We start from the raw sequence: 25,181 nt of genomic DNA on the forward strand, positions 1-25,181 counted from the left end.
GGGGTACAAAATGCCCTATTTGAGATAAATGTAATAAAAGGGCTTTAAAAGCTGCACTGAAGGCCCTTACCTGGTTGTGACAAAAAGCAGTATGTTGTTTTTCACCTGCCATTCCCCAGCGCCATTGTATCCCTCTGCTGGATACAATACGCATGAGCCATATGGAGATCTGGAAACCAAATAAATAGATTCTGAACTGCAAGTTAAAGGGCATTTTAGCGATGTCAGAGGAAAAACAAACCAGTTTTACATAAAATTAAGGCTTAAGTGAACATATGGCATCGTTTCATTTTGCCTTTCCAAAAATCATTATGCTGATTATACTTTCAATTGTCCAATCTGGCATCTTCCATACAGTCCACATAAGCTGTTCTGCCCCTCTGTAAATACAATATAAGGTTGCATTAAGCAGATTTTGCGCATTATAATAAAAACTTTCTGATAATACAATAAAATTCAATGAACTCTAGTGTTTAATTTCATTAGAGATTTAGATTTTCTGGATGCCCAGATTGCCAGCTTTTTATTTATTTTATTTTGTGCCATTGAGCTGAATTGCTGACAGCTCGGCCCATGCACACACAATTAAGCCTATTTAGCATAGACTTCGGTTAATGCTGCCGGATAGAAAATGTAGGAGATTGAAAGAGTGTAATACAGAAGTGAGAAGTCCTGAGAAAGGCATACTGCACCGAACGGGCACTGTCTAAAGAATGCTACCATGCTTTTTTACAAGTCCTATTAGTTTTAAATGGTATCTTCTCTATGGGTCCATTTGAATTAACAGACAAGCACTGTGTTACATTAAGAAAATAACCTGAAAATTTTAATGTGCTCCACAGATAAGCCAGTTTACAGCTTTTCACATAACATTTTAAAGGATTCCTGATTCTCTCTCCCCCCCCCCCCTTCTTTATAATGGAATAGAAACACAACTTTGGGGGAATCGATTTCTTGCAAATATAACAAGGAAAGAGTAAAATAGCTTTTAAGAAACAAGTAGAGAGATTTTCTGGATTCTGGCAGTTTTTTTTTAAATTTTGTTGTAGATGGTAGGTAGATAAAGGTAAAGGAGTCCCTGCGGGATTTTAGCCTGCTAGTCATTGCCGAGGTACTCATCTCCATTTCAAGGCCATTGAGCCAGTGCTGTCCAGAGGTATTTCTGCATAGTTATGTAGCTATCATGGAGTGCTGTTATCTTCCCGCCAAAGAGATACCTATTTATCTATTCACATTGGCATCCTTTCAAACTATTAGGTCGGCAGGAGCTGGTGTGAGGATAGGAGCTCACCCCTTTTCAGGGCACTCAGGTCTTGAACCTCGGCTGCCAGCTTTCCAGCTGACAAGCCCAGCATCTTAACCACTGAGCCACCGTGCCAATAGAAGGTAGGGCAAACTGTTAAAAACCAATATTGGGTAATAGGTCAATCAATTACAGTAACAACAATATCTCCATTGGTATATATGTCTTTATGTATTATCTATTTATTAAATTTGTTTGCTGCCCATCTCACCACCATTTTTCCCCGATCCAAATTTAACACTATGATGGAAAAATCTTTATTGGTTTTCAAAAACTGCTGAAATGCTCATCATCTGTAAATATAAATATTCATCATTAATCAGTTTTGAACATTGGAACATGGTGGGGTGGCATGGAATATTTATTTTGTTGCCAAAGTTCCTGCAAGTTTGAGACATAAGAAAATGTAGCTCCTAGGCTTTCTTAATAATATGATTAAAACCAGTTTTTAATTTTCTGTTCTGTAAATGTGAGTATAGGATCTGCCTTAGGTAGAATATACCCTCAGTTTTAACACAGCCCTTTCCCCACATCAACAGTATTCACAAGTGATGCATTACAGGCTTAGTGTTCCCCTTGTCATTTCAAATAAGCTCTTATTAATAATAATAAAGCATGCTTGATTCAATGCCTTGCAATTGGCTTTTGCATTTGTTCTATGAAGGACTGACATACCTCACCTTTCTGACATTCACATTTGTAAAAAGCTGGAAACAAATAGATCAGAACTCCAGAATAAATTACACAATGGAGCATTTAAAAAAAAAACCTTTTTGGAATGAGCTTTGTCACTTTTTTGAGGAAAAAAAGAGCTGCAATTTCTATACATAGTTAAGCTTTACTGATGAACCTGGTGGAAACGACTATGCATATAAGTTGTTAGTTAAATCAGTCAAATAGTTGGAGAAGCGAGCCACCTTGCTTCTTTCTAATTAATAAAAATAGAAAGATGGTCATACCATGAAATGCTGAACATCACCAGCAATTGCACCTTGTTTTCACCAAGTTGTGAATGTTTTCAATACATGGAATTTATTATAGTGGTTACATATTTAAATATATTTAATTATAAACTTTCAAATTTCAAAGACTAGAATTCAAAGTGTGAGAGAAATTGTGGTTTCTTTTCCTCCAGGTTTTCTCAACTTGATCAAGCAGGAGATTAGCACTCATGTGCATGTTCGCTCAACATGAATTTATGTATTTTTAGAAGGGTTTTATTTGATGTTTTTCCTGAGGATCTTAAATGTATTATCTATTCATAAAGTTATACACTCTCCCCTTTCCCTCTTTAAGCTGAAAAGTATAACATTTATCTTTATAAAATATTACCATGAGAACATTTTCCAGAAACTGCAGTGTTCCTTTTAAAATCAAATATTGCATGATATGAATAACAGAATAACAAAGTTGGAAGGGGCCTTGGTAATCTTCTAGTCCAACCCACTGCTAAACAGAAAACCCAGATGACTGTCCAATCTTTTTTTAAAAAAACGTCCAATGTTGAAGCACTCACAGCCTCTGGAGGCAAGTTGTTCCACTATTAATTGATCTAACTGTCAGTAAATTTCTCCTTAGTTCTAGGTTGCTTCTCTCCTTGATTAGTTTCCATCTGTTGCTTCTTGTCCTGCCTTTAGATGCTTTGGAGAATAGAGTGACCCCCTCTTCTTTGTGTCAGTCTCTTAAATATTGGAACATTGCTATCAAATCACCCGTAGTCCTTCTTTTCATTAAACTAGGCATACTGTCAAGGTTCTGACTAATGAACCCAATTAAGCAAGCAGACAATCCAATCTCTTAATGCAAAACTTTATTGAGTACATCATTTCAGCACAGATGAAAGCAAAATCAGCTCTGGTTATTTCCTGTGCAAACCACTATAATTAAAGTATAGAATTCTCCTTCCCATTAGTGCAAGTCACATGGTGCAATCAAATGTTAAAATGTTGTTATGAGAAAGTATCTCTGTGGGTTTGCTGAAACATCCTTGGTTCACATGGACTGACTTCTTGTTGTCTGGAGTCTGCATTCCATTTCCCCCCTAGTGTATTGGCAAGCTGAGAAGCATAATGGTGGTGACATCATACGTGTGCTTCAAGCTTGACACACACCCAATTTCTGCAACTGTTCTTCATATGTTTCATCCTCCAATCCCCTAATTATTATTGTTGCTCTTTTCGGCATTCTTTCTAGAGTCTCAACATTTTTTTTATAGTGACTGGATACAATATTTCAGTGTGGTCTTATCAAGCATTATAAAGTGGTACTTAAACTTCACATGGTCTTGAATACCTCTGTTAATGCAGCTTTCGACTGCATTGTCTTTTGTGGTAGCTGCAGCACACTGCTGGTTCATATTTAAGTGACTGTCCACTAGGACTCAAAGATCCCTCTCACAATTACTACTATTGAGCCACCTGTTCTATAACTCTGCATTTGTTTTTTCTCGCCTAAATGTAAAATCTTACTTTTCTCTACATTGAATTTCATTTTGTTAGAAATAAAATCATTTACATCATGTAGGAAGAATTTAAGCTGTTTCCTGTGTATAATATATAAAATATTCAGTCTAGTCTTATGATCTTCTAAAGTTAGTGTATACATTTTTATTTTATTTTTTTCTAGGATTGGTGCAGCCGTATTCCATTGGTTCATTTTGTTCAACTATCTACACACTCAGTAGCAACAGCTGTTCATAGCTGAAAGATCTATAGCTTTTCCTACATTTAACTTTATTCTAGAATAGAATAGAGCTGGAAGGGACCTCGGAGGTCTTCTAGTCCAGCCCCTGCTCAAGCAGGACAACTTATACCATCTCAGACAAGTGACTGTCTAGCCTCTTTTTAAAAATCTCCAGTGATGGAGCGCCCACAATTTCTGGGGGCAAGCTATTCCATTGGTTAATTGTCCTCACTGTCAGGAAGTTTCTCCTTAATTCCAGGTTGCTTCTCTGATCAGTTTCCAGCCATTGTTTCTTGTCTTGCCCTCTGTTGCTTTGGTGAATAACATGACACCCCCCCTCTTCTTTGTGGCAGCCTCTCAAATACTGGAATACTGCTACCATGTGTCCCTTATTTCTTCTTTTGTTTAGACTAGCCAAACCCAAGTCCTGCAGCCATTCTATGTATGTTTAGTCTCCAGGCTTTTGATCATCTTTAGTTGCTCTTCTCTGAATTTTTTCCAAACTCTCAATATCATTTTTGTGATATGGTGACCAAAATTGGCTGCTGTATTCCAGGTGTGGTCTTACTAGAGTTTTATAAAATGCTACTAATACCTTGCGTGATCTTGATTCTATGCCTCTGTTTGTACAACCCAGGATTGTATTAGCTTTTTTGGCTACTGCTGCACACTGTTGGTTCATGGTTAAGTGATCATCTACTAGGACTCCAAGGTCCCTCTCACAGTTACTGTCTGAAAAGATCTGAACCTTATGAGTTCTACTATGATTCTTTTGTTCAGACTTTTGTAAGAACAGAAGAACAGCCCTGGCTAATGAAATTGATCCAGGAAGATCAGAAATAAGACATCAGCCTTCTTCCACTAGCTAGATAGCAACAAATATTTTAGATTTATAGTTGGTGATTCAGACTGTTTCCAAGGTATTCAGCCCTCAAGGGTATATTCTAATACCCACAGATAAACTTAACCTCTACTAATTTTTAAATTTTGCTTTCAGAAAGTAACAGAATTGGTAACCATTATTAGATTTTACAATAATTTCTACAAATTCCATAGTTTGAAATATGGACTTCTGGCATATGAATATCAGTCCCATCAAGAATTTCCCATTTGGTTTTTTCCCCCATAACACCTAGTTGCAAATGAATTATATACAAATTTAAAGAAGTTTGTAGTTAGCTGATCACATTATTAGCCATGAGTTTCTGAAATATTATAATTATAACAACTTCCATTACCTTTTCCTGATCAAATATGGGAGGTGCTTAATGAATGGGGTGGACTGGTTGAATGGCCCCAACAACCATGAAATATTAGTGAGACAAAGGAGATTGGAGCCAGGTTATGCAGAGAAAACAGCACCTGGAGATGGGCATGTGGCAATTGTTAAAACTGGAAATCTGGCAGGCAATCTGATGGGAGAATTGAAGTGGAGCTTCAGTTGAAGATAAAAAAAGATGTAAAAAACCATGAAAAAGAAGGAATGATAAGGAAGTGGCATTACAGAGTGTAGAATTGAAGATGTTCAAGAGGAGAGAATGGGAAACCACATCTGGAACTTTTCAAAGAACATGATTAGGAGAAGGAAAAATAAATGAAAGAAGATAGAATTGGTAGGTTGTCTTAACATAGGAAGATATAAAGGAAATAGTGTAATGAAAAAGAAAAGCACAGGAAGTACTACTACTACTACTAATAATAATAATAATAATAATAATAATGATGATGATGATGATGATGATGATGATGATGATGATGATGATGATGATGTTGGAAGGGACCTTGGAGGTCATCTAGTCCAACCCCCTGCTCAGGCAGGAAACCCTATACCATTTCTGGCAAATGGCTGGAGGCAGGTTGTTCCACTGGTTAATTGTTCTAACTGTCAGGAAGTTTCTCCTTAGTTCTAGGTTGCTTCTCTCCTTGACATTATAAGAGTAAATAAATGAATTGAAAAGAAACTGTGGCTATATATTATTTATCTATCTAGTAACATCATTAGAGAGTATAGATACTGGTTTGAATGGCCAGGGGAACCAATAGGGCTAAAGAATGTGGTGAAAAAATCAAGTACAAAAGTAGAATAGAGTGAAGCAGAAATTGAACCACTGAGGGATTTCACAAACGCTAATCCCTTGGCATCATCGTCTGGAACTGGATTGAATTTACTATATATTAAGAAAAGAACAATGCAAGAAACCAGACAAACAAAAAACAAAAAACAAAACAAAAAGAAATCTAACCAAACTAAAAAAAATGAAACAATCTAAAACACACTGAAGCCAAAAAGCTATCCAAGTAGGAGTGGAACCAACAGACTACAGTGCTCCCACATCTAAACTTAGACAGCCTCTCCAAATGGATACTCTGGTTGTTGGTACTAAAAACTGTTGAGAGATAGACAAGAACCAGCAGGATCACATTCTCCTCATTTTGTTTCCCAACACTGATCATCCCATAGGATGACCAAAATGGTGGCTTGACTGATCACTGGGACTGGTCAATACAAAGCAGACTGCTATGTTAGAGGTTACCTAGTATATGTCAGAATGTTTTATTCAAGTTTTATATATGTTTTTGTGTTATGATTGAAAGCCACCTGGAATTCATGGAGCACATGCATTTGTTAGCTAATGTAAAAAATAGCTAAATATACACAATACACAATCTTCCTAAAAATAACTCCAACAACATTCATGTGTTTTATTCTCATTTGTTTTATGCTTTTTTTAAAAAAAAATCCAGTACTTGCCAAAAACATTTTGTTTCCAGAAAGGAGCCTAAATACTGCCTACTGTGCACTGCAGCAAACCTCACTAGATCCAAGAACATTGTAATAATTCTAAATCTACTTCTAGTATATATTAAACTACCCAGGCAAATAAAAACTTTATCAGTACCCTTTAGTTATTGCAGGTGCAAAGATCCAGTCTTAAAGTGCTACCTTCCTAAATCTAGATATTAGAGCAGATATCTTAGATCAGACATGTCAAACACAAGGTCCGGGGGGCGGATCCGGCCCGCGAAGTGGTTTCATGTGGCCCGTAAAGCCATCCTGGAAACAGTGAGGGAATGGCCCCCACTGCCTTGGCCCTGGCCCAGAGACCCTCCTTCTGCCAGAGACCCTCAGATCTGTCCCACTCCTGCCCAGGCCCCCATAGGCACCCTTGATGCGAACAATGTAGAGCTGGCCATGCCCACCCAGTAGGCCATATGCACTCTAGCCACGCCCACCCACTAGGCCACACCCACCCAGGCCACACCCACCCGGCCCCTTGAGGGCAACCGCAATGTTGATGCGGCCCTCAGTGAAATTGAGTTTGACACCCCTGTCTTAGATGAATGATTTCAACAGGCCCTCATGAAAAGTTAAGCAAAATTGGACCTGGTTACTACTTGGATAAGAGAGAACCAAGAAATTTTAGAATTCTAACCTAAAATTCTACACTAGTTTTGTGTTATTGTCAAAAAAACCCTACATGGATGTATCTATGAAATCACCAAGAGGTGGGTACAATTTGAAAAGAGTTCATCTTTTGTTATAGAAAGAGATGGAGTTTTGCATACTCATATTTAAACTAATTTTGAATCTTATATTGTCTATTAACATTCTTTTTCCTATTTTAGCTAGTTTTATAATGTTGTCCCTGGAGTGTTTGTAATGTTCAGCCAATCAATCAATCAATTTTTATTCAGTCATGACCAGCAAATAAAACAAGAAAATCACAATTAATTAGGACAAAGAACGATTAGAAGAGATACTACACCGCACTATACAAACTATATAATGGTACTTAGTCATAGTAAAAGAAGTAAAATCATACTGATCTGAAAATAACAATTTAAGATAAAACAAGTCATAATAACCAGGATATTTTTCAACTGTAAAAAAGAAAGCATTGATGGACTGAAGTAAATGTTTTCTCCCTTCCTTAGGATAGAGCATTTCCATTGCATAAGACTCCATAATATTCTGACCCAAATCTGTAGATGGTATAAATGATACATGAATCTCATTCCAAAAAGCATAAAATGTTTGATACATATGTGGCATGATGACTATCCAAGACCTTAGAATACCTGCTCTTGACTAAAATGGATTTGCAAAAAATACAATGAGATTAATACTGGTATAATTAGTAAATAAGATCTGTACTTATTAAATTCAATTTGTTTTGACTTTGTAATGGTGTCCAGTTGGTATATTCTTAATTTTAACTCCTGTTGTGTGAGAATAATGTCCTCTGTTCATAATATTATAATTACCATGAATCATGTAGTTCTACAACTACATGTATGTTTTCTTCTGGTCTTTTCTGGTCTTCTGGTGTTTTCAAAACAAAAGATGTTCATTAAAAATGGAGCTGAGCAAAAGAATAGGGGCTGTAAAATACTGCAAATAGAATTCTTCACATTGGATAAAACCTAGTTTTAGTGATGGAAAATGCTAATTGGAGGCAGTTATTAGAAATTAAAGAGTTTAACTTTTTCATTTGTATCTGATTTATCCTTATCACTATTTTCCCATATGGAAAAGCCTATAATTTCAATGGTTCCAAATAGATTACATTATCTTGAATGTTATTAATTTGGTGGCAGCATTTACTAGATCAAAATGTTCTTAGAATATTCTTGGATTAGCTTTCAGTTAAAAACTCTCAGTTGTGGCTTTAAGTTGACTAGCAACCTTTCTCTCTTACCAATGGGCAGTGACGGATACATATGAGTAGGAGGATAGAGGGACTACATATGCATAAGCCCCAATTTATTTGTTTCATCCATAGAATTGCAATAATTTCCATCTTCATAATCCCACTCTTTAGACTGGATTTACTTTTGCTGCAACTTCATTATGTTGTTGGCTCTTATTCAACTTGTGATCCACCAAAGTACCCAAATCTTTTTATCTAAGGGAGGGTGTGAATTCCCACTTTGTTATACCAGCAGTTGTGGTTGTTACAGAAGTAAAGTAACCTATCTTTGTTCTGTTTTTACAGATAACAAGATTGTCTCCCATTTGCTGGTGGCTGAACCAGAGAAGATCTATGCCATGCCTGATCCCACTGTGCCTGACAGTGACATCAAGGCTCTCACCACACTTTGTGATTTGGCAGACAGAGAGCTGGTGGTCATTATTGGATGGGCTAAGCATATTCCAGGTACATGCTATGTATCTTACTCAAATGCTATTTTCATTGTTTTTATGGCATTATTTTTCAATGTATTCTTTTGCTATTTCAGTGTTGCTGGAACATGGCTTGCATATTATTTTAATAATTATTACAACAAATGGGACTGTAAATATGTCTTCAAAGATAGGCTAACATATCCCATATCTCTAGCCCTTTTGTCCCATTATGCACCTGATCTAACCTGCTATCTATGTTTTCCCACTGATGTCTACCTCTAAAGATAAATTCCTATGCCTGGATAGCTCTCAATACATACAATAAGAAAGCCCATTTGATTTTTTTTCTGTATGTGAGTTTCTTTATACTGTTATATCCTCCCTGTAAAATCTATGGATTATTTTGTTGGGAATCTAGGGGTATCTAGCCAACTGATAGTATGTTTTTAAGGAACATCTAATAAAAGAGCACTTGAATGTTGAAGTACTGTACTAAAGTGGGCATGGTTTCCTCCAACTTATCCCACTATGTTATTTCCACCACTTGCAAGAGAGTAGAACAAGTTACAACTATCCTGTTCACACATTGGTACAACATATTGTTGATGCTTCCGTTGGGGTATAAAGAAGGAAGGAATTGAAAATATTCTTATTTAATTTTGAACAAAATAGGGAGGGCTATGTTTAACTCCCACAATGTTTTTTTTTGCCACATGAACATTCAAAAACATGTTAAAGATATGCACAATGTGCATATGCAAGAAAGATTTGCCTCTTTCCATTAGCTGCCTTTACTGGAATTGTGGACGGGGTCTAATGGAAACAAACTCTCTCCACACACAGACACACCCAGAAACACACTGATACTTCAACTCTGATTTGGGATATCCTTTTCCCTCTAGAGTATTGAGATGCCTACATGGATATTATAGTTCTCCATTCCCTTAACTGCTTAGTGAATTAATAGACTGGACAGTTTGCAGAGCTGTCATTTTTTTTTCTTTTCAAAGATCTTAAATTCAGGAGGTGAGAAGATGAAAAATGAAATACCTCTTCATGCCTCAGCTAGATAAAAGGCTGAATTTGTGCATTTCACTCAGTGCCCTAAAATACCTATAGTGTTCTACTTCCATCTCTTCAGAATTTTTTTTCCAAGAAAATAACAAGCTTAATTTTATAATAAACACTATAGTGAAGAAGTTTTGACTTTTTTTCAAACTTTATGTGATATCTAGCCCACTTTCAGAGCAATCATCTTCCTACTCAGAGCTGGTTCAAGGCTTCTTGCAGCCGGAGGCAAAGCAGCAGAGGGCACTGTTGGCGAGGTTGATTTTGAAGTGTGCTTGGAGCCAACCAAAGAGAGTCTTTTTACTGAGTTTGTTGCCATGAGTGTGGAGTTCCCTTGGTCCACAGAGGGTTCACAATTCACCTATAATTCAGAAGCACTCCTATACAAAAGGTTGTGGTACCCATGATAAGGCTGCTTGAGCTTTTTAGGTCCATAGAAGAGAACTTTTTTTCTTATTCTACCACCTCTAGAGTTACATGGAAAGGGAATGATGGTTGCTATCAGATTTTGCAGCTAACTGCCAAGGCAGCATAGTTGAGTTCCCACTCTGTTATCCTTCTGCAAGCAGGCAATAAAATAAAATAAATTTAATTTAAAAATCAGGTAGGCCTTTGGGAGATAAGCAGGACTGACTGTTAATGTCAGCTTTAATTTATTGGGCATGGTCTGTTTTACTGATAGGTTTTAACTGTATCTTTACTTACAAAGATTTTGACCTTGTGCAACAGTGTAATCAAAATTCCTGTATTGCTGCTTTTATAATTTTTACAATACTTTGTTATATCTTTTCATGTGCAAAATCCCTGATTGTTCAGATCTTTTTATTAGCTATTTATTTGTGGACCAGAATTCTGTATTTTCATTGGAAGTTGTAATATTTCTTTGGTCTATGTGTCAAGCATTCTGTTTCAGAAAGAATGAGATGAATTTAAATAGAATAAAATATGTTTGTTAAAGATTATGTTACTTAATTTTATTGGAATTTTATTACTATCATTTTTGTTGTCCATTGAGGATATGGAGTAACTATAGTACAACTAAATTAGTTTTTATTTTTTATTACTACATCTATTGATGTCTTTTTATTTTATTTTCCAAATACATTCCCCATTTAATTCCAATCTACTTCAGAGAATGAAAACACTATTTGGGATAGAGTAGCTGTATATTGGGGGGGGGGGGGGAAGAACTTCTAAGTGTTACGAATATTTGCAAAAGCAAAACAAAAGACAAACTCTTCCTCCTTCCTATTCAAAACCACAAGCTTTTGAATCATGAGCAATGTTTTTCTGGTACAGTTAACTTATTTCTGTCTCCTTAAACTAGTTTGTCTTTATGCTTTGAATGCTACAGTAATTTCTTTAATCAAATTGATGGAAGCCCCTTTCCCAGCCCACACTGAAACCAATTTATTGGTCATGATACACCAGCTATGTTACTAACAGACGTAACGAACTGTCAGGCAATATCGCAGTGAAGCTAATTTGAAGTCATTAGGTGTGCAGCGTTCAGGCAACAATTTGTTACAGTGGTTAGGAACACAGCTGACATTTCTGAATGGCTTTGTTCAGAGTAGGTCTAGATGAGCCCAAGCAAATTGTAAACTAATTTAAACATCACTCTGTATTATACTAGCTACTTTGTCTTACACTGGTTGCTAATAAAGCACCCCAGATTAAGTCAAAGCTAGTTAAATAGGTGAGTTTGAGTTTCAACTCTAGACAATGCCTATGTCAGTCTTACCAATAAGTAGGCATTCTCCCTAGAGGCCACTCAATAATGCATTTTGGGGATTACAAAATATATTTATCAATTCGATTTATATTAGGAATGCAATACAGGGCTGGGATTTGCTTATAGGAATAGAAGAAAGTAACTGAAAGACAGCAGAGAACCACAGCATAGCTAGTTAGCAGTGATCTGTTGGCTGGTTTAGACATTCTCAATTACAGATTGGGAATCAGAAATAGTTTTGAGCTATTGAGGAATATTTAAACAGGAGACAGTTCACAGTAATCCACAGGCTGATTTATCATGCCCATTTGATGGAAATTAAAAAATAAAGAAAAGCTGCTGGATTTTTTTTAATAACAAAAGAACAAAATAATTCAACTGTGTGTGTGTGTGTATGGATGCCTTCTGTATTTTTCAAAATGTTTCACAGTCAGATACTTTACAAAACACTCTTTCATCATTTATTTAGAAATTTGCATATTGCTTTTTAAATAAGAGTATTTTACAACATAGCAAAAAATATACTCATATATTCTTATGTGTACCTAATATGTGTATGCTACAAATGCACACTGTATACACTAGTATACATATGCTATTGAGATAACATTGTTAATTTTTATGATAACAATTAATCTATTCCATTCTATACATAATGATCAATAGAACATTCATGGATAGGAAGATATAAGATTGGAGCTAAAGGTATTTAATAGGGTGTCATTTGTATCTAAAGGATTTTGACTTTAAAAATTTGAACTTAGAAGAAATATCTGTATCCCATAAAAATTTGATCTACTTTTCAAGTTTGCAGCTGAAAATGTTGAATGATTGTTTCTAGTTTATTTGATCTTATTAAATATGTGCCTGGGCCATAAATTCCATTAATAGTTTCGTGCTTCTGTAACTTGCATGTACAATAAGCCTTTCTGTTCTTCTGCAGAAAAATGTAACATTTATATATGAATTGATAGGCTTTATCAGTAACCGAATTAGCTTACTTGCATTAATAAATCAAAGAAATGAAAAGAGTGGTTGCTGTGAAACATGACCGTGTCTTATTTGCAGAAGAAAATGATCATGATAACACTAGGAAATTCTTGACTTGAGAGGAGAGTAAAGGCAGAAGAACAGATGAGGGTGCCCTAATAGCCCTTTTTAAGAATGACAGGGCCCTACCATTAGCATCCCTTTATATCTTTGGAAATTGCTCTTGCCTCGCTATTCTGGTTCCTATCTGCCTGACTCTTTTTTATTTCTCTTTCAATTTCATCCGCGCTCGGATAAGCGCATGCTAACACAATATGATTGAGCTGTAAAATGGAACGCTGTCGCCTCTAATCTCTTTTATGTAGATATGGAGGTTCTTCCAAACTCCACTTCATTCTTTCTCCATTGTTGGCCTTTACAGAATGCAAAGTAATGGAAACTCACACTGTCAAATATTAGAGCTAGGTTTCGCAGAGGGTGATAAGAAGATTATCAGCCCAGCAGTCAGATCTATTGTTGCCCTTTATGTCAGATTAAAATATTTTTATGTACTGTAACTCGGTTAGTAAAATACAACAGGTATTTAGGAAAGCACTGAGGCCCCTTTCTTTCTAGTGAGATAACTCCTATATTAGCTGACCTAAATAAAAACTTGTGATAGTTTTATAGAATCTACCTTGAATACAGAAAGCATTGGGTGATTTTATCGTGCATTGTGTTTACAGGAGTCAGTTGCTTTTGGACATCTATAAAGATGAAAGGTTTTCTTTCTTTCTTTCTTTTTTTAAAAATTCATTAGATGAGATTCTGCTGATGTCTGACCACATTTTCAAAGTCACTTAGGCAATGTTTCTGTAATGCAACTGTCTCATTGGCATTCTGCAAAAATGTGCATTGCTCTCCTTTCACTAAATGGAGGCAGGAAATATTAAGCTCCTTAAATGTGCATAACAGGAAGTTTAAGAGACAAAATGTTCCCTGTCATTCTGCAGACACAAAGCTTATCAGCCCCTAGACCAAAGACTTTATAAGTCCTTAAAATTAGTTCTAATTAATATAAACATGTTAAATGAAGGTTATTCTTTCCCTCATGCATTCGGAACCAAGTATGTTATTTTAGGAACAATATAAGGCCTTCCTGGACAGGTGCAGTATTGAAGACATAAATAATTCTCCAGATGTATCTCTATCAGACACAAACTTGATTCAGTTCTTTATTTGTTGGATCTAAAAAAATAACACAAAGCATCTAGATATGTTCAAGCAAGGTTGGCTTAAGTTTCCTGTACCAGAAAAAAAAGCCACAAATCAATGTTTAGACTTTCTAAATTCAACCAGTCTTTAACGAATGCTTTAAGTTAAATAAATAGACAATATTTAACAGTGCTACATTCCTTAATTAGTGCAAAGGAGAAAATACAGCAATTTATAAAGCAATAATCCTTAAATATATCTGTTTTTAAAATATGGAAACATTCATATTTATACACTTTGAATATAGGGGTTTACTGTTTTATTACAGCTTTTAAATGGGAGGGGGGGGGCTAGCTTTAAATAATGCCCACTGAATCTATCATACATTGAAATGTCTACTTTGCTTAGTCTATAAATCTCACTCTTTAGAAATTTCAGTTTGTTTAAGATTTATAAGAGCCAGATTTCATGTTAAAATCAGGCCTTAAGAATACATTTTATTAACCTTAAATCAGATTTGAAAAGTATGGTGAAATATAAGAGTATGTGAATGGCCCACCAGTACAATGGACCTGGGTATAGATCATTCTCAGGAACAGATTTTGCAAATAAGTGACCACTGAACAGTGTGGGTGCTTAGGTAGGGGTGGATAGCTAAAAAAATCATTCCTCTTAATTCTGCTAATCAAACTGGTTTTGTCAATGAAAACACATAATCACTTTTAATGATTTGCTATTGTGGATGTTTTTACAAAAGGATTGTCATGGAAGGATTGAATGTTTTCAAATTATAGCACTCAAGTGCTTCAATATTTTTTGGACAACCAAAATGATGATCGTGGATTATTTTAAAAAAAATATATTTTTGTCTGCTTTTTATTATTTCTTCCTTTTTCATATTCTCTTTTTCTATTTATTTTACTCTATAAATTGACATCTGTTATTTCTCTCATTCTCTCTCTCTCTCTCTCTCACACACACACACAGAGAGAGAGAGAGAGAGAGAGAGAGAGAGAGAGAGACAGACAGACAGACAGACAGACAGACAGACAGACAGACAGGCAGGCAGGCAGACAGAGAGAGACAGAGAAAGAGTGGTGATTATACTGCTCCCTCCCTCAGTATCCCCCTTTATCTGCCTCAACCAATCTCCAAATGAATGCATGCCTATCATGGCCTGAGCTTTGACACTCTGGATATATTGATTAATAGTTGCCCTAAGCTCCTTTTAGCAAATCAAATTTTCACTTTTAGCAAGGATTTCGTCTCTGATTTATTCAGCAAAGTGAAATGCACTAAATTGACTTTGACATTCAGGGAAAATGGCTGAAAAACAAAGAAGAGAAGAAAGAGAGATATAAATTGCATGGCAGCTGGAGTCCTGAAGCGTAGAACAGACACAGGTTTCCTTAAAGAAAAAAAAACATAGGCTAACTTTAAAACATATCTATCCAAATAGAATGAAAGTTGCTTTCTAAAATTACTTATATTGCAGAGATTTGTTCATTAGTTCTTGTGGCCAACAGTGGGGAAAAAACCCTACTTATTAAATTTGTATAACTGTATTTTATCCTGATAGCAGACATATCAAACAATATTAATTGTAAATAAAGCAGATGCACCTATGGTAGTTTTTGTTTTTTCTTTAAAATGTGATTATATAGATGATAGATTTTGTTTTATGATACTATTAAATATTTAATGTTTTGGTTGGGTAGTTCTTACTGTAATAGAGCTTGGCTTTGGTGGGATAAAAGTTAAATGACAAAACATGGCTCGTTCATCTAGATGATGTAAAGTTGATTATTGTGTACCTGATCACTAGCAGCTCCTAGAAGACATCAGTTTTCAAGTGATAATAAAGTATTGTGTATTCTGTTCTGTCCCATTGCCTATTCAAATTAATATGCAATTCATCAACTTGATCTTCTGATCAAGTCATGAACTTCAATTTGAGAACAAGCCAAATTTTATTTCTGATAAGATAAAAATCTTATAAATTATAAATCTTATAAATTATAAATCTTATATAAGGATGGGGTTAAATTACAGAATCTCAATCTCAGTCTTTATGCCAAATGTTTTAATATTGATCATTCCATGGTCTAAATAAAAATATACAACTATAAACATAACTTCCCCTGTTTTTGCATTAGCATGAACCAGAATCAATACAGATTTTCAACTTACTGTGTTTGATGTTAAAACAATGAGTTTTATATAAAAATACACTTTTTCCCCCATTGGAACCAGGGTGCAGTTCAGGATGGGATTGGGTTCTGAATTCACAGCTCCTTTACCTTTGCAGAGATCAGTTTGGTATACTAATTATACCCATTCCTGCATCTGGAGGCCTTTCAGACTTCAATCAATCAATCAGAATAGAGCTGGAAGGGACCTTGAAGGTCTTATAGTCCAACCTCCTGCTCAAGCGAGAGACCCTATACAATTTCAGACAAGTGACTGTCTACTCCCTTCTTAAAAAACTCCAGTGATGAAGCACCCACAACTTCTGAAGGCAAGCTAATAGTTCTCAGTGTTAGTTTCTCCTTAATTCCATGTTGCTTCTCTCCTTGATTAGTTTCCATCCATTGTTTCTTTTTTTCTTTTTCTTTTTCTTTTTATTAGTTTTCCAATATTACAATAGTAACTTTAAAAAGCAATGTGGTGTCTGGGTTACAATAATTCCATTTCAGACAAATACATATTATTACAAATCTCCAAATTGTTGTAACCAATACTTCCTCTCTCTTGTTTCCTTTAATACAAATTATCTCTTATCTAAATTAACATACTTCTCATTGCTATCCATCAGTCATTTAATAGTTTTCTTATATTTGTCAATACTTTGGTATATTTTATATTTTAACATTCCATCTTTAAAACATCAAACACCTTATATATTTTCCAGCTTTAATTTTACATTGATATTAAAATTAAACATTTAAAATTTCTCATCTTCATATTGCTAAATAACCTCCTTTCCCTTTACACAATTTTCTCCAATACCTAGTAATGTAAATACACTTCTTATTTATCTCATTTCCATATCAATGTTAGTAGTACAATATTAAAATGGTAGTCATTAGGATACCAATTGCAAGGAGGAGAAAGAGGAGGAAGACAATATAATATTCTTGTTTCTCATTTATAGTTTCCACGTATTCATACATCTGTGTTTTATTTTTTTTAATTAATCACCATTTTTATCTACTCATCAAAACAATCTCTCGTAATCCAAGTACAATCTTGTCTATTTTGGTATTATCTATTTTAGGCCTCTTAAGAATGTCCATATTTCTTCAATCTTATTCTTGCTTTCTTCCTTTGCCATGTCATTTTTCGCTTCTTTGCCTCAGGGTCATCGAAGCATTCTTGTGTTGTTATATCATATTGAAGTAGCCCTCCAGTCTCCATTTTTGAAGAATTGAGGAGTCTGTTAACAGCACCAAATCTTCTCATTATTTTCACCTCTTGATATAATTGTCCTGGACTGAATAATTTTTTTCCATCTGTTTCCCATTATGATCTTCAAAAGTCTGTATTTGTTGAATATTTAATTCTTCTGCCAATGTATTTGATTGTTCAATTTCTTCTGTTAAGTTCTGTCCCGATAAAATATTAGTTGTAGTCACAGTTTGAGTTTGTTTCTTCGAGATGCTTTCTAATTCTTTTCCAAAAGCTCTTATTTCTTTGCCACTGTAGAAAGGAACTGATAAGTTTGGTAAGATATTTCCCACATAGCATAGATTTGTTTTTGAAACTCTTCCTTGGTGGAGTTTCACATCTGGTGTTCAAGGTTAATCTTATCTTGTTTTTCTTAAATATTTTCTTGATTTTTTTTAAAGAGAAAGTCAGATTGCAATTTCAGGTTTAGCCACTGGGTGTCCCCCAAGTACTTTTGAAGTTCTTTTCTTTTAGTCCGTTTCTTTTTTCAACTTTTTTTTTTTTAAAAAACACCCCTGAGCTTACTCACTGCTTATTTGAAGGGAGGGCTGAATTCCCCCCTCCCTCTCCACAGGGGAGAAGGTACTTAGCAGCTTATTTAGGTGAAAAGAAGAAGATTAAGGTAGAGAAGAATCTTACCCCCCCCCCGTCTGTTCCACACTGCTTTAATGTTGCCTGGTGGTAAGTTTGACTTTGGCTGTCTGCAGCCTAGTAACTGGCCATATTACTATGACTTTGGCTGTCTGCAGCCTAGTAACTGGCCATATTACTATGGCCAGTCTTTCGTCCACCGGTACGAAGGGAATGCAGGCACTAACGGGGGGGTTGCTGTTCCCCCGTGTTTCTGCAAAAGTCCCTTCTATCTGGTTGCCCCTCCAAGGCAGCTCTTCGGCCCTTTTAGGACCCCCCCAGCGATGCAAAAACTGGATGTGGAAGACGAGAGCTGTCCTCCAAATGTCCATGTCGGCTGGCTTGGCAAACCGGAAGTCCCATCCATTGTTTCTTGTCTTGCCTTCTGAGGCTTTGGAAAATACATTGACTCTCTCTTCTTTGTGGTAGCCCTCAAATACTGGACTACTGCTAGCATGTCACCCCTAGTCCTTATTTTCTCTAGACTAGCCATACCCAGTTCCTGCAACTGTTCTTCATATGTTTTTGTCTCTAAGACTTTAATTATCTTAGTTGCTCTTCTTTGCACTTTTTCCAAAGTCACAACATCTTTTTTGTAATGTGGTGACCAAAACTGGATACAGTATTCCAGGTGTGGTCTTACTAAGCCTTTATAAAGCAGTACTAATACTTCAAGTGATTTTGATTCTATGCCTCTGGATTTATACAACCAAGGATTATACCTATTTATCTCACATGTGGGCTTCTACAATCTTCTGCACATGGGGCTATTCTTAAAGACCACTTACAACTGGTTCACAATGAGGAGGAGCAGAAATTAATATAGCACTGCTGCACTGATTGTAGTAGGTTTCTGGCAGCCATTCATGGCAAAGAAACTGGTTTTCTGTTATCTCTCTGATAGATTCTGCCCATCCTGTAGAATTAGTCAAAGTGTGCATGTTCAAGCAGGGTTATCTGGTGGAATCCAGGAAGTGTATTTTGTTTGTTTTGTGTTGATCTGGAACATCAACCTCCCAGAGATTTGTATGTCCCCATCCTAATTTTTTTTAAAAAAAATTGAAAACCTGTTATCCCAGGCCTTATGTTAACAAGCTTCTTATAGAATTTTTTGCATTTGGAATGTTTTCTGTTCTGGACATACATCTATGGTTTCTTCTCTTTTTTTCCATCTTGTATACTGCCCAGAGCTTTATTGAGTTAGGCAACCTTCCAAATTAGGAAGGGAGGAATGGAAATCCTTCAGGGTTAGTCAAAAGAGGAGAGGAGAGAGGAGGGAAGGAGAGGAGAGGGAAAGGGAGAGGAGAAGAAAAAGAAAAGAATGAGAAAAAGAAAGTCCTGAGCCTCCAAAGAATCAAGAGTCAGGTATAATGGTTATTGAAGCATTGCCTTCATTCTGCTAGCACACTTTTGTAAGCTTGAATTTTTAAGCCTCAAATAGCTTCCTTTATTCTATTTATATGGCAAGAACAGACAAAGCAACATCTTGCAGTCAAGTTTCTTCCCTTTAGTATTTTTTTTTCTCTTTCCAACCACAGGCATACATTCTCCTTGATTTTCTGGTAGGCTTGCCATCTTCTCCTGCCAAAGGAGATCAGCTAAAACTTAGAAGTAAAGCAGAAGTACTGCTGGATCAGAAACTCTAGCTAAATAATGAATGAATGCTGTGGTTGATAGGTTTCTCGGTACTGTTTTCAATGGAATAGGCATTTGATACACATTTATATCTACATTTGGATAGCATCCTAATGCAACATGTACTGACGGTGCTGTAGTATGAAGGCAAAACAACTGAGTGAACACAGAGGATTTGAAGAAAAGCACTATCTTCTTACTCGCTGCCCTCCTTTCTCTGCTATTTAAATTCTGTATACGTTTCTTTCCACTAAACCTATTCAGAAACACATCTATATAATTGTAGAATGCAGGATTGAAGGAGCTGCTTTATATCAAATCAAATTATTTGTTATCTACTTAGCCCATTATAATCTACAGTTTCTGACAGCAATTCCTTTGGGTCTTCAGAAAAAGTATTTTCTATCACCTACTGCCTGATTCTTTTTAACTAGAAATAACAAGGCTTGTATCCAGAACTTTCTTCTTGAAAAAGAAAGTGTCCTATTCATTCACTTTTCCCTTAGTATGCTTCTGTTATCATAATGGTAAAGTACATAATTAGGTAAAGCCCTGGTTGATATCTCAAGTCAATCATTAATTCAATGAATAAGTTAGGTAAAGTCCTACCTTTTAGCCTTATTTCAGTATTGCTACAGATGTTAATGCATAATCTTAATCTATCTCATATGGCTATTATAAAATCTATTATAAAAATTTACTTAGGGAAAAATATTATCTAAATATTACACCTTACATGCCAAAATAATCAACATTCAATATGCAACATAGAAAGTGAAAAAATCAGTACCTCTTATCTTAGGCAACCACTATTTTGTGTAGTTACCTATAAAATTAAGCAGATCACATGTAATCATATAGCTTTGTGTGGTCATATAGCTCTGTAGCAAAACTGGATAGAGGACAGGAGGTTAGCTTAATGGCACATGTTGATGTTGTAAATCCGAGCAGGCAGGAGGAGAAAGAGGAAGGGAGAAATATTTACTTAGATTGGATTTAGAACATACAGAAATATATACTTGATTGACTAGGTCGGCAGAATGAAACTCTCTATTTTCCAGCACTAAGCTGTCCCCAGTTAAATATTTTAATGACTTTCCACTTTCTTCTGGATACTGTATAGTCCCTAGATATTTAACCTACATTGGAATAGGATTAGTTACTTGAATTGCAGGTCTTCCACATTTCCATAACAGTTTTTATTAAGGGACTACTACTACTACTACTACTACTACTACTACTACTACTACTACTACTATATAATGTTCTGACTTAGGGATTGGTTCAGGGGAACTGAGCAAAAGAACCTGCATGCTAAATGTTTCATCTTCTTAGTGGAAAGCAACTGCCTCTCCCTCTCCCCAACTCTTTGTCTGCATCAGTTTGCCAGTAAAAGAGAATTTAAAATTTTGTTTCTAATTTTAATAAAAAGTACATTGATTTAAATTTTGTTCTGCAAAGAATGAAAAGTTAAGAAATCAGGACAAATATTGTTACTGGATAAAATGTCAAAGTTAATGTCTGAGTCCCTTGCTATTAATCTGTTAGTTGATTAAAATACCATTTGCCATATATTGAAGTGTGGCTATCAGTATATCTAGAAAATTGTGCATCCTACTCTAACAGCTCAGCTGTCCACCAGGGGAACAAGACTGACTAGCCCCGCAAATAAATAAAAATATTGAAATATTGTAATTGTTGAATTCTAAGTACAAGCTGGAAGGTTGGGATTTGAAATTTTAAAACATAATATACCAAATGGGCTTTTCAGGTGCTTGGAATGAAACCCAGTTATTCTCCCAGACTTTGGCACAGACAGATGGTTGAACTTCTGTTGGAAGGTTTTGCTTGCCTTTGAATTGTTTATGATTAATACCTTTGTTTTTGCATTTCCTCTCTTACTTTTCATTGTAAAAATTTGGGAATCAGGCAGCCCAAACTGTAAGTTATATAAAGAAATAGATATTAAATTATTGCAACATTTCAAAATAATTATTTCTTATTACTAAGGCTATTCAGTGTTTGGCTGAAACCCATTTCCCAGCCCTACCATGAAAGAATCCTACCTAGCACCTGATTCTCTCCACCACATCTTACTATCAATTATAATTTATTTTTATTTTACATTCCAGTCTAATTATAAGAACACTGTGATAATAAACATGTCACCTTTGTTTTTGACAGAGCATAATGCTGGTAGTACATACAAACTTACTACTCTTTTCAATTTTCTTTATGCAAGTCAGGAATAAAACTCACTAAATAATGGAGTCCTGAAAAGTGCATATTTTCTGGGATAACTTGTTCAATATGATTTAGATTTATTGAAACCATATGTTGTATTCCTGGTAGTAAAAATGTAAATGTCTTTAGAAATAAAGAAACGTTGAACTCTCCCAAGAACTGGCATACCATATTTCTCATTCTTGACCATCAAGAATAACCATATCAATCATTCAAAGATACCTAATCTTTTTCTAACTAAGATTGTATACAAAGTGCAGGAGAGGGATTTGAGGACTGCTGACAATGATGCAGAATGGATAGGGCACAGTACATCTGCAATTATTATTATTGAAAGATATATAAATATGAATCTGGTCCAGCACTTTAATGTCTACACTGTACTGACTTTTCCTCCACCCTTCTCACAACCTTGGGTGTTTATCAGATAAAAAACCAAAGATGTGTTTTTAACAGCAGCAGAATTGGACTTAAGTAATACTTGGATCCTGGGAGACAATCAAGAAATCTTAGGGTAATAAGCTAGCCTTGGAAATTGGGGGGAAAAAAGGTCCTGAAAGATGACAGTTTTGTATCACTATATGAATTCAGGGGAAGCATTACCTTAATCTTTGCAAGGAATTGTTTTTAACTGTTCACCATTTAGGGCTGTTCTCTGTGTGACGCATCCTGGATTCATGCAAAAAGCCAAGAATGGTCTTTCCTTTGATCTAAAGCTACAGTAGCAGCAAAAACATGTCCTACAATCAGTTCTATAAACCATTTAAAATTAAACTCAAGCATATATGAAATGGTAGACAGTGAACAACATTACTTTCCTGTATGCACCCCTGTTCTCAGCATACACATACTTATAAACTTAACTGAGGCTTGAGAAAGAGAATCCTAGCAATTCCACTCACAGCAACAGTTCTTTTTTTCTGAAAAGGCAAAAATAAAAGAGTATGATTAGCCAGTTTGTTTTGTCAAAAATTACTGACTGCACCTAGGAAGCCTAGGTTTTGCTCTAAAATATAATTGAAATTTAATTCTACATAGTAGGTTTCAAGTTTAAGAAAATTGTGCAGTTTTGCAATTATTTCCATGCCTTCACAAATATGATTCTTTTAAAGCTTCTGTATAGTTTTGGAGCGTCTGTTCTAGGGTAGATGGCTTGTTATCATCTTATCAGCCTCTTTGCTTCCCTTTGTTTATTTGAGGAGACAGGAAGACTGTGTGAAGGCTGCTTAGTCAGGGATATCAGGGTTGTTGGCAGGGGAGTGATTGCCAGTTGAAAAACAAGGCATTATTGCTCATTTTCCCCCTCTTATTAGTTTGATTACATTTGCAAATCAAATCAATCCATCAGACATGATCAGGCCTCATCCGCATTTTAAAGAATAGTAATCTCTGTCTAATAAGATGCAAATGTGTCACATCAGTAAGTAACCAATAAATCATTGTCTTGTCTTTGGCAATCATTAAATATCAGAACCAACAGTCAATTTTTAGTATTTTCAATTTGCGATATGCCGCTGGAATATAAAGATAGATGGACGTAATTACAAAAACCAAACACTATTTCAGTTCATTCCAGACAGCAAATTTAGTGGAAGGTATAACTGGCTTGTCATCACACTACATTATTTCTGGCGGTTCATGCAAAGTTCATAGACAAGCTTCAAATGGACACTGCTTTCTGTGTCTTTTTCTCTAATGTGTGTCTGTCTGTCTGTCTGTCTGTCTGTCTGTCTGTCTGTCTGTCTGTCTGTCTGTCTGTCTCTCTCTCTCTCTCTCTCTCTCTCTCTCTCTCTCTCTCTGTGTGTGTGTGTGTGTGTGTGTGTGTGTGTGTGTGTGTGTGAGAGAGAGAGAGAGAGAGAGAGAGAGAGAGAGAGAGAGAGAGAGAGAGAGAGAGAGAGAGAGAGACCAAAAAAATTACAAGCTCTTTCCAGAAAATGACATTTTTGCATCAAGAAGTGAGATGTGAGTTTGATGGGTATGTTATTTCATGAAAATTGACCTATATGCTCATGAACATGTATGTGTCCATTGCCTGCATACATACATATATAGATATCTATAAATGCACACACATACACAAACATGCACAGAGAGAGAGACATAACTTCTGTACTCCTTTTAAAAGAAAAGGATAAAGTCTTATTTATATCTTATTTAAAAAAGAATAGTCTATTTACTTACACTTTATATATCAAGATACTTGTGTCAGCTCTTCCAAAGTGAAATGATAGATGATAATGTCATCGCTTTTGGTATTTGTTTGCCAAGGAGTAATTTTGTGTTGGCCTAAATGTCCAGATAATTAAGGTTTTTAACTAATACATTTTCTCTTTTGCTCATGACTTATTTAACATACAGCTATTTATAAAGAAGACAGGATAAAACTGTAGATGACCTAATAGTAATTGAATCATCCTTCCCCCATCCCAAAGATATAGAAATTCAAATAGTTTCCCTTTTCTAATTGATCAGGGATTTGAGATAATTGATTGCCTCTCATGCATCCTAGGAATTAATTAATAGGTCTTTTGCCTTACTTTGAGTGTGTGTGACTTTCCATTAAATGGTCTATTTTTACTCAGTGTTTACATTTACCTTAAGGTGGGAAGTAAATTCTGTCACTTGTTTTGGTTGCCACGTGATGAACTTTGATATTTATTTTGTATGTACATAAGTCAATATGCAATATGATTTCTCTTACGTCAAATAAAATATAAATAAGATGTAATTATTGGGGTGGGAGTTCAACATTTTAATGGCATGTATCCAAAATAATTGCTTGTACTTTTGAGTTGTTATAAATTGCCTTCTTGCACAGTTACTTTTTATAGTATTTATGAGCTGAAAATGGGGGGGCATAATATGACTTGTCTGACACAAACTAGATGATTGTAAAATAGAGTTGATAGTAAAGTTCCTCAGGGGTCGGTTCTCTCTCCCCTCCTGTTCAACATCTATATGAAGCCGCTGGGCAAGATCATTCATGGTTTTGGGGTGGGGTATCATCAGTATGCTGATGATACCCAACTTTTTCTCTCCACCCCGAACCAACCCAGCGATGCCCTCAACGTGATGTCCCGTTGCCTGGAGGCGGTCCGGGTCTGGATGGGTAGAAACAGGCTTCG

The 25,181-nt window shown here is 35.6% G+C and overlaps 1 protein-coding gene across 4 annotated transcripts in view; it reads left to right on the forward strand.

Moving 5' to 3' along the window:
* ESRRG (estrogen related receptor gamma) overlaps positions 1-25,181 on the forward strand; it is a 202,893-nt gene that overhangs the window by 137,225 nt on the left and 40,487 nt on the right. For all 4 annotated transcript variants that reach the window (XM_081312890.1, XM_081312891.1, XM_081312892.1 and 1 more), the window contains exon 6: positions 8,983-9,144. In XM_081312890.1, the coding sequence (XP_081169016.1) occupies positions 8,983-9,144 (162 nt within the window). The remainder of the gene's footprint in view (positions 1-8,982; positions 9,145-25,181) is intronic.

Source organism: Vipera berus (assembly GCF_964194415.1).
Source record: "Vipera berus genome assembly, chromosome: 1".
Taxonomy (NCBI): domain Eukaryota; kingdom Metazoa; phylum Chordata; class Lepidosauria; order Squamata; family Viperidae; genus Vipera; species Vipera berus.